General features: G+C 37.4%; 2 protein-coding genes across 3 annotated transcripts; one reads left to right on the top strand and one right to left on the bottom strand.

Moving 5' to 3' along the window:
* Positions 1-459: 459 nt before the first annotated feature.
* On the bottom strand, positions 460-4,373 carry ecm1a (extracellular matrix protein 1a). Its single transcript, XM_020648587.3, has 3 exons — positions 2,407-4,373; positions 2,062-2,306; positions 460-1,078 (listed from the first exon to the last, which is right to left on the bottom strand). The coding sequence occupies exons 1-3, from the start codon at positions 2,642-2,644 to the stop codon at positions 875-877; spliced, it is 687 nt and encodes a 228-aa protein (XP_020504243.2). The 5' UTR covers positions 2,645-4,373; the 3' UTR covers positions 460-874.
* A 2,309-nt stretch (positions 4,374-6,682) lies between these two features.
* On the top strand, positions 6,683-10,816 carry si:ch73-347e22.8 (uncharacterized). 2 transcript variants are annotated; one of them, XM_065948021.1, is made up of 5 exons: positions 6,683-6,840; positions 6,928-7,256; positions 9,649-9,703; positions 9,807-9,918; positions 10,008-10,816. In XM_065948021.1, exons 2-5 carry the CDS (start codon positions 6,960-6,962, stop codon positions 10,069-10,071), a joined length of 528 nt encoding a protein of 175 aa, XP_065804093.1. In that variant the 5' UTR covers positions 6,683-6,840; positions 6,928-6,959; the 3' UTR covers positions 10,072-10,816. The 2 variants fall into 2 exon arrangements, with proteins under 2 accessions (XP_065804093.1, XP_065804094.1); XM_065948022.1 differs by having other exon boundaries at positions 6,687-6,840; positions 6,944-7,256.
* The last annotated feature ends 178 nt before the right edge of the window (positions 10,817-10,994 follow it).

Below are 10,994 nucleotides of genomic sequence, written 5' to 3'. Positions count from 1 at the left end.
GTGTTACAGGGCCAGAACATTTGTCCACTTTTATTTTGAAGCCCTGCAGGCAGGAACTGTTTGTCATTTTTTGGTTGCTGTGGGTCTGGATCACGTGACCATCCAAGTTCAATCACAGGTGCGTACCCACTATTTAAAGTCTATAAACGTACCAGTCTGAACGATATAAGACATTGACCAGTTATTGATCAAATATTTGAATTAATAAACACTACACGTTCCCTCTTAAAATTTTCTCATTCATCGCTGATGTGTGAATGGCCCACCTCCAACCATGGTAGCCAACAGTGACCCCTGGTGGACACTTGTGGTATTAGCTGTCTGAATGTTTTTAATCACATCACTTCAAGACTAAAACCATAAACTCACACTTTTTTTTTTACTATTTGAAACAAAATTTGTTGTCAACTTGGAAAATGGCCTATCATCGTACAGAAAAAAAAACATGGAAACTTTCATGTCTTTATTCCATCTTTATTTTTCTAACTAAGAATTCTACATCAGAAACCATGAAAGCTACTCAGGCCAAAATGTTTTTGGGTTATAACAGGTAACACATGCAACTTAATAAGGTTTTTTCCCATAGTCTAGAACGGGTCAAAATAATCAACTTCAGCTGTTGTGCTCTTAATGCTTTAGTAACACAACAAGCATGTCCTGTCCTCCTCTTAACATCTGTAATCTGCAGGACATTCAGTTGTCAGCTAGAGTATTAAAAAAAAAAAAAAATCAGCATTTATTGTTCTTTCTTTGTGTCTACATCTGAGTATATTAAACTAATCTCATTCCAAAATATTCTCCAAAAATCTTTGTTGTACCACCATATACTTTTACTCTTATGATGTCTGTATCAAACTGCACCCTCTTTGAACCTTTAGCAAGCACTTGCATTGAAAGTGAATTCTGGCTGTGGGGGGACTGCTGGTGCAGTGTACCCTAGTGTTGGGTTGTAGTCTGGGTTTGGGAGCTCGCTGTTGAAGCAGATCCAGCGTGCGTCTCCTCTGCCCTCACAGCACTCATATGCAAGTGTCTTCGTCGAGTATTCCTCCACACAGAACTGAGACAGGGTCTCTTTCCACTGTAAGAGAAGAGAAAGGCTGCTTATCTTCAAACGTGAGATAAAGTGTCAGAGAAAAGGATACAGCATCTTTATTTATTCATTTATTTATTTATTTATTTATCTTTATTTATCTCATTATTTTTATCACACTGTTTAATCTATTTGAGTGCAGTAAACTACTTAAACAGAAATAACAGAAAAGGTAGAAAGTCATTTGTATTCTACTCTGCCTATCTATTGTTGCTGTTCTAATAAGGTTTTAAAAGTTGAGTTATTTTCAGGGTCAGGTACTTTATGTGTCGCGGTAAGTTAAATTGCTGCAAGGAGAGTCACTTTTATTTTCACTATTTTTATATTCCAACAAGAAAAAGGCCACAAATAAACTTTTTTTTTTAAAATTCAGAAATAACTATTCTGCATTATTATTTGAATATTACAACATTTTTATAGTATTTTATCTCGTTTTTATTTATTTTTTGTTAATCTTATATTTCCCCAACAAAATGACTGGTTCAATACATATTTAAAAGAAAAGATGAAAAAGGAAAAGTAAGTTCATGAGAACAAATACACATTTAAACTATTATTTTTGTGTAGAGGAGCAAACTGAAAAACAAAAACAAAAAAAAAGCATAGGAGAACCAAAAAAACATGAAATATATCGGCCTGCCAGCTCTTTTGTGTCTGTGCTTTATGTAGCACTTTAAAATATAAAACAAAGTATGTTTTTTTTATGAATGGTCACAGCAGTTGTTGAACTATTGGGGGAGATTGTAGTAAGAAATAACAGTATTCTTGTACATATGAGAAAATTTAGTAGTAGCCTATATATGTGTTTATACTTGATCCAAAAACTGCTGCATCAATCCGGCACAGTACAGTTTTCTCATCTTTAATGCTAACTGTGATATTTATAAATAATAATAATAAAATGATCCTTTTGTCTGAATCTGTGTTTTCTTTTTCTCCTCAAACACTCAGAATCTCATGCAGAGACTCACCGCCTGTGTGGTGCAGCAGAGGATCTGGCTCTCCTGTTCGCTGCAGCATGACCTGTACCAGGACTCCAAACGGTTGATGGTGTTTCCAAGGCGACGGTAACGGCTGCCACCGGAGCGTGAGAAGAAGCTGGCCGGGTACCTGGGACGACCCTGACCCTGATGGCAGATGGCAGCGAGGTTCTGAGGGGTAGGACGAGCAGGTGGGAAGGGGATGTCAGGCTCATTGAGAGAGTTTCCTTTGGACTCTATGGAGATAGAAAATCAAGTAACAACATAGTTAACAACAGTGCAATATTATTTGTCAAAAATGAAGTGTAAGTGTTTTCAGAATCTGTAAGAAATTACCTCCCACATCTGATCCATGAAGAGTCAGCAGTGCAATTATCCAAAATCCTGTGAGGCATCCCATTGAAATCATCGCTGCATTCTCTCCAACAAACTGATGTTTTCTCAGTGAGAGTGACCGGCTTTTATTATATACGAGGGGATGGAGACTGTGGGCGTGACATGCCTGGAAGTTGGGGAGGAAAGGATGAGGGCACATGAAGATGGAAAAGGGGGGAGTGGGTGGATAGCACATCATGAGAGAAATGATGATACAGGTTCTGACAGGCCTTTTTATGAGTTGTCATCAGAAGAAAAACACAGGTGTGATCAGTCACAGTGATGATGGAGCCATTGTTTTAAAATGTCCCTGTAAGCCATGACAGTGATGTTGGATGAACAATAGCAAGACTACATAGAAATACTAAATACTTTTCTTATTTTTTTATAATTGCAGAAGTGTTGTGTTGAAATGTAAATGAGTACATTTGTGAATTTTCTCCACTACTAAAAATAAGATGTTCAGGTGCTTGTTACTTTCTTGTATTTCCCTTTTTTTTTTAATGCTAAACCACATTGTGGTGGAATTTCTGTAGTTATTTAGATTATAATGTACAGATGTCATTAGGTTTATTCATTGTTCTCTCATGTCAGTCAGACCTGATAGAGTTCAGTTGTTATTAGAAACCAAGTACAGCTTAGAGAGTGTCAGCTGTTCTTCCTGATATCTGTAAGGATGTTTGGTAGACTTGTTGTCTGCTCCAGTGTTATAGACGTCACAGTTTAGTCTAGGTGGGTCAATGTGACCCTGATAATGATAATGTCTTTTAGGATATATGCGATGCCTTTCGAAAAGTTCTGCAGATGTGGTTGAGCAAGACACGAGAACAGAAGTGTGATGTTGAATCATGTCTCCTCATGAGTATTCTTCTTATGTATAAACTTTCATCAACGTAAGCCATCTGAGTCAACTGAGTCTTAATGTGTGAAGTCAAGGCTTAATAATTTCCTCAACACACATTGCTGAGTGATTTGGAGTATTTTACTTTTTTACTCTGATAATTCCTCTGGCAGCTAAACTGTCAGAACTGTTTACTTTTCAGTAAATGTCAAACAAATGAATGTATTATTCATAACTCTGACACTCTGAATTTTCTGCACGATTACGTTCATACACACATTTAGTTTTGCTGAAAATATCTTTGCACTGAAGAGAGACATTAAAATACAGAACTTTTAAGGTACAAAGAATAAACTGATGTCCACCTGATCTTTGAGATATATGTCAAAACTCAGTGTAGGATTTAGTAGAAACTAATATACAAAGTGTTGCTTTTCATTTAAGGCCAAAAAACACTTGTTGCTGCCACTTTTATGTCGGTGCTAAACTATGGCGATGCTATTTACATGCACTGGATACTGTCTACCATGGGGCACTGAGGTTTAACACTAATCTAAAAGCCCTTACTCACCACTGCTCCTTGTATGCTCGGGTTGGTTGGTCTGCCTTGTCAGCACGTAGACTAAACCACTGGCATATTTTTATTTATAAGGGTATTCTCGGTCTGCTTCCATCCTATCTACAGAGCTACATACTTCAAAAAAGTAATGGAAGTTACTTACACCTTCTAACCATCCCTAAAGCCCGTACTGAATTAGGAAAAAGGACGTTCAAGTACTACTTGATACTTTAAATCTTGGGGAGCTGGTTTACTTGAATGTTTTTAAAGGTGGTCTTAATGATCTGGAGGCAGAAATATCTGACTGTAGATGTTTTAGCTAACTCGTATTGCCCTTTTTGATCACTTTGTTGCTGATGACTTATGACAGATTCTGATGAATGGTTCTTTTTGTGATTCCTGTATTTATGTGTTTTATGTCTGAAACCCTGTAATTGTGCTGCTGCCTGTCTTGGTCAGGACGCTCTTGTAAAAGAGGTTTTTAATCTCAATGAGACTTTTTACTGGTTAAATAAAGGTTAAATTAAAAAAATGAAATAAAACAAAACTGTGACGTTTGTTTTGCTGACTGGATAACGTGTGGGAGGATCATGGCACGTTCATGAAAACAATCTTTTCCCAAACTCAGTCTTACACCACCTGTTTTTCAGAAACTGTCTGAGTGAGCCATCTGTTATCAAAGCACTGTTTGAAGTCACCACCAAAACTGCTGAACATTTTGTATTACGTTGTTATCTACAAAAAGGAATGAATGAGAGGAATGAAGGATGCACTTAACTCAACCAGTTAGTCCTGCTGTCTGCAATGTGCTGTTACAGAGCGTGTCATCATTTGTAAGTGTGGCTGCTCTCTGTCTTGGCTACAGGACACTCTTGAGAAAATTATTTCAAAATCTCAACGAGTTTCTTTATTCACTTTATTATTCACAAATCCACTTTATTTAATCTGTAACTTTCAGAAATTGATTTCTTGAAACCTTTCTAGGGGCGGCTGTGGCTCAGTTGGGACCACAGCTGCACAGCTGCTCAAGGAAAAAAGGGGAACTGCAAAAAATATAAATGTTTGCTTTTCATCTTTTCAATACAGTCACAAATCACACAGCTGTGGCAACAAATCTCTTTAAAATGTAAAATAACTGAAAGATAAGGATATACCCGCCCACGATCCCGCCCAAACCCACAGACTTGATTGTGTTCATTTTCAAAGAGCGTATACTGCGATTACAACGGATTCCCGACTAAACAAAAGCTGCACATCAAGATCTTGGATATCAAGACTATCAAAAAAGGCACACACAGACAGGTTGCACAAAGAACTCAGCAGAAGCTTTTTTATATATATATATATATATAACTAATCCTAGTAAGGTTTTTAGTGCCCTAAATGATCAAACTAACCCCCCCCCCACCCCCAAAAGAAAGTCTATCTACAGGTAAGTCAAGTCCCGGCCGCTCATCCGGTAGGTCGAGGGTTCGATCCCCAGCTGAGCAACATGTCCGATGTGTCCTTGGGCAAGACACTTGACCCCACATTGCTCCCTCTGCTTCGGTGCCGATGTATGAATGGATTAGTGTTGTACTCACTCTATGATGTACGTCGCTTTGGATAAAAGCATCTGCTAAGTGAATTGTAAAATTGTAACCCTTCTTATTTAAATGTGTTTCTCTCATTGGCAGTTGAGGGTGCTGCTAAGAGAAGCTACTAACTTTGATCATTGACCATGTTGGCTTGCAACTGCTTGGCTGCAGGACAGTTTGTAAGCATCCCCAGGAAAATATCACATCTGTCCTTTACAGTACTTAAGACTGTTGTTCCTCAGTCCAGGCTTAACCAAACACACAGATCCACACACTGAGCTCTCCCTATAGGAACCCACCCCAAAAATAAATGTATAAAACTTATAAAAGACTTTTTCACTGCAGTCATCTTGACTTAACAGAGTTGAAAGGGCCTTTACCTTATAACACAGCCACATTGTCTTGCAAAGTCAAGTGAGGCCGGTCAGACCAGAAATGCCAAAACAAGATCCTGATGCACGTGGGGCAGGGATGTGTGCATTACCTGTAAGAGATAAGAGGTCTAGCAGCACAGTAATGTCAGTGAAAAGTTATGCTGCACAGTGATCATTTAAAGGGGTTTCTGATTTAGACTCAGGACATTACATGATATTTCCCAATTGCAACAAAATATTTGAAATGGTACAGATTTTTTCTCACTAACCTTTTATTTTATTCTTCAGTGTTTTACTTTTGATCCAGCCGAATATGTTCATAAAAATACTATCTGAAGCTGCTAAATGCTCCATGATGTTCATTATGTTCAGAACATGAGTCCCAAAATCTTCTCGACGCAACACACCTTTAAAACAACAGGTGCATCAATCTGCTTTTTCATGTTTTTAAAAAAATTATCAGTCAATATTTCCTGATGGAGAGGTTACACTTGGGGGGGAAAACGAACAAATCAAACTCTGTTGCTAGCAATATATATAAAAGATTTCTATTTTTTTTTTAATCAAGATAAATCAGAACATGCAAAATCAGCATTTTGATCCTATTTCCGACGTTGTGGTTGTAAACTGGTGCACACTGCTCATTCATACTAAAAGTTTTTTTGGGGGGTTCTCATCAATTCATTTTGTAAACTTCCTTTCATAGATAACCCGTTCACCCGCTTATATTTTGGCCAGAGTCTAGCTGTACTCTTCATCACTTAAATATCTGCACACATCAACCTAACCCCTCATTTTACAATTACTGGGTTAGGGGTTAGGTTGATGTGTGCAGATATTTAAGTGACCCAGTAATTGTAAAATGAGCTGCTCAACCTGTTTGCATTGTGAAACTCACACCGACATCCTGTAAAGAAAGGGGAGGGGGCAACAGTTTGAAAAGTGTGAAGAGGAAGATCCAAGCTAAAAATCCTGCAACTAGAGAGAGAAAAAACAAGTGAACAGAAGAAAGCAGACACTAAAGCTGAAGTTATTACGAAAAAGGTAAGAAGATGTTTTTGTTAATATAAGAGCTTTGACTGTGCACATCATTTTGACTGCACATTTGTCATCATCCTCTCTTTATTTCAGTCTTTCTGCATTACAGCCTACAATCAGCATCCATGCGGTATCAGTGGATTTGTGTCATTTTGTCCTCCCTGGTATCCATGGGTATCCTGGTGATTGTTTTTGGACAACAACAAGTGATGAAAATCATGGACAAGGGGCAGGAAAAGCTGGAAATGTACAAACAGAGAGTTGATAATCAATACATAAATGTAGAATTAATTAAAATGACAATGGAGAAGCGGCTGACTCAGAGGAGCAAAGAGCTGTGGGACCTGGAGGCTGTGGTGGCCAAACTCGGCCCGGAGTTGGAGAAGAAGAAAACAGAGATTGCCACCTGTGAAAAAGAGAAGGTGACGTTTTTTTTTTACACACACACACAAAGAAGCAATTGCAATCCAATGTGACCAGAGAGTGTGGCTCTCCTGTTATATTTTCTATTTCTTCACTTTATGCATTTGAATGATACAGGTGATTAGGCAGCTGAAGAGAATGAATAATAGGAAGAGAGAGTTTGGGGATGACAAAGGTCAGATTTGAACCCATGGCCGCTGGCTCTTATTTGGGCAGAGCTATGATGCTGTGAACCCTTTAAAAAAATAAAATAAAATAACGTAATATTGTGAATATTAAAGCTTAGAAAGGGTTTTCTGAGCACATAATGTTCATGCTTTTGTCAGTGATGGAAAGGAAATAAGTACATTAACTTAACTCTCCAGTGGAATTTATTAATTTTTGCAAGGTAACTCCTGCATGCACTCATTTCTCTCCTTGGCACCTGTCTTATGAAATAGATGTGTGACATACTTTTTCAACCTCAGTTAAGTTTTGCCTAACTGTACCAACTTTATTTTATACAACTTTATTTCTACTCCTCCAAATATTAGAGAAAAAGAGGATTTTCTGGCACAAACTTCAAACAAACAAGATTGAAAGGCTTAGAAGAGGTCAAAAAGCTCCAGCAACACTTGTAGTAAGAAGATCAACTTTATTAAACTAGTATAAACTAGTATAGCATGCTCACTGCATCTTAATCTGTATATTATTAGTATAGCATGCTCACTGCATCTTAATCTGTATATTATTAGTATAGCATGCTCACTGCATCTTAATCTGTATATTATTAGTATAGCATGCTCACTGCATCTTAATCTGTATATTATTAGTATAGCATGCTCACTGCATCTTAATCTGTATATTATTAGTATAGCATGCTCACTGCATCTTAATCTGTATATTATTAGTATAGCATGCTCACTGCACCTTAATCTGTGTATTATAATCCTAAGAATACACTTATTTTGTAGCATTACTTATTTATAGCATTTATTTATATTTATTGCATCCCATTAATCCAGCCATCCAGATATACCTAATAATTCACTTTTTTTGTCTATATCTGTAAATTTTGTAATTACTGTACATAGCACAGACTCTTGCACTTTCTGCTTATTTGCACTTCTGGTGAGATGCCAAACCTCATTTCGTTACTCTATACTTGTATATGTGTAATGACAATAAAGTTGAATCTCATCTCATCTCATCTCATCTCATTAACAAGTTAGACCAACGCGTTTCAGCTCGTGGCCTTCATCATCTAATATTTTGCATTGTTTGGTATATACATTTTTAAACATATTGTAAGATTATTTTAATTTATTTTTTTAAATCCCTTGTTGTATTTGCTTAGTGTTCTTCACCTCTTCTTACTCTTTTTGTTAGAAGGATTCTAAATGACTCTTGTGTCCCCTTTAACCATCCCCTTTACCCCTACCTGTTGACCAGTTGTGATGTCAGCCTTGTTTTTGTTAGACACGCCCTTCACCACCATGTTACCTGGCCAACAAAGCAGCCCACCTTGCATGTGCCCTATTGGCTGATACACACATATGTGGAGGCTTCTGATTGGTTGTCCCTACCTTTTTTAATTATTTTTTTTACCTTTCCTTTAATTGTGTACCCACCCTATTTAAATTATGTTTGTTAATCTGTTTCTTGATGACCCTGATGAAGGCCACGAGCCGAAACGCGCCGGTCTAAATTGTTAATAAAGTTGATCTTCTTACTACAAGTGTTGCTGGAGCATTTTGACCTCTTCTACTCCTCCAAATATTACCACAAAATATTACAGTTTAACCCCTGTACCTCTCTTAAACCTAAAGTTAGAAATTACTTTATGAATAAGATTCTAGATTTTAAAAATCTACAGGAGGCTACAAAACCCAGTGTGAAGATTACACCAATATGTCCGATACCCTTTAAAAAAAGAGGCTCCTTTTTAAAAGAAAAGTAGTGCCTGTCTGGTTTCTGCTCACATTACAGATGCCTGTGGGCTGTTCATGGTCTGAAGAAAGAGAAGAAAAAATACAGCGTGACCCTTGAAATGCATCTTTGTGACCCAGCAGAGGGGTCAGACCCATAGGTTTGCAACCACTGAACTACAGCTTGTTAACTCATTTACACATCAGTTCCTACAATCCATTGATGTGAGAATGCATATTGGCACAGGGAGTACTTTTCTTCAGAGAGATTACTTCTACCTCTGGTGTTAAAAGTGAATTGTGTTGATAAAGATTTAAGTTTATTTAACAGTATTTTAACAGCCCTGAGAGGGTAGAAATCCCCTCTTGTCAGACCCTGCGGTTTAGTTTTACAGGTTGGATGTCATAGGGTTAAAGAAACAGGTATTCAGTGCTTTTGTCACATGAGAACCAGATGACTGACAATTCTCCCCCATTATCACAGAACAAGAGAACGGATGATTTGACCGGTATTAAGAAGGAACAAAACGAGATTTCAGGTAAACTTGAACACATAAGTCATACATGTCTGCTGCTGCCATCATGTGGTGTAAAACAAGAATGAATGTTTAGGTCTGAGTCCTTTCTCCTTTTTTTTCTAAGCTTCCTTAAATGCAGCGTCTAATGCCTGGAATCAGGAGATAAATATGTTGAAAGAACAGCTGACGGGATACAGATCGATATGTGATCATGTGAAGAACCGCCCATTGGCTTTGTAAGTCAAACAGACACTTTTAATCACAAACAAAAAATCAAATTATAAAGTACAAAGTGGAATAATAATTGCACAATTGTGTTTTCTAGGAAGCTGTGCGGCCCTAAACCCAGCGGAAAAACAACCTCCATGATCCAAAACAAAACTCCCTGAAGTTAATATTTATTCTAAGAGCCGGATTGATTTTTTATGTTTGTGTCATTTTTCAGGACTGAGTGGTGTTTGAATTGTTATCGCTTTGTTTCTGAGCTACAATAAAAGTAAGAATGAATTTGTACCCAAAATAATTTCCAGTTGGTGGTGATGTGTTCATGGGCTGTTTTTTTTTACTGCAGATCATTTATCATTTCAGGCAAGTGGGCACCGTCGCTCTATACTTTTTTTTCCTGCTTTTGTAAGACAGAGAAAAGACACAAATGGAAGGAAAAGAAAGCACAGAAAAGCACCTTGTCAAACTTGAAACACTACATACTTGGATCCCTTTCAGCTAATAAGTCCCCTTGCCTTATCTGGTTTCTTGTCGTAAAAAATGCAAATGCTGTCATGTCATAACCCTTGCAATGCAAAAAATGTCAACACACTCGAATGTGTACTGGAAAGTCTCCTTTAAAAGAAAAGAACTCAAGGCACACTGTAGGATTTGTGTCAAATCAGAATACCTTAATTTCACATTCTGTGTTATCTACGGCTGACATGTTTGTTCTACATCAGGCGGATAGTTTGCACATAGTTTGTTGTGTTACACTAGTCAGTTCAGTATGAGCATGTCTCTGCTTGATTGTAAAGTCTATTGGTTTAAAATAAGGAAGTGATACCTCATACATTAGTTAGTCAACGTAATGTAAAGTAAGTTTAATAGGAACGTACAACATTTGCTAATAAAACTTATTAATACTTATTGAATGATGATTTCACTCATTCTTAATGTCGTTTCTCCTTGTTTGCTCCACATGCCAGGGGATAAAACTTCATGAAGTTCTTAAGAGCTCCTACCTTAGTTTAGTTTTCTGATAAACTTGATATGTGAAACTCTAAACCTAATTGCACACTTAAAGAGTGACCCCGATGACTGTGAC

The sequence above is a fragment of the Labrus bergylta genome, chromosome 19, assembly GCF_963930695.1.
Source record: "Labrus bergylta chromosome 19, fLabBer1.1, whole genome shotgun sequence".
NCBI classification, from domain to species: domain Eukaryota; kingdom Metazoa; phylum Chordata; class Actinopteri; order Labriformes; family Labridae; genus Labrus; species Labrus bergylta.
The sequence above is the reverse complement of the archived record's forward strand: the minus strand, read 5'-3'. Positions and strand labels throughout refer to the sequence as shown.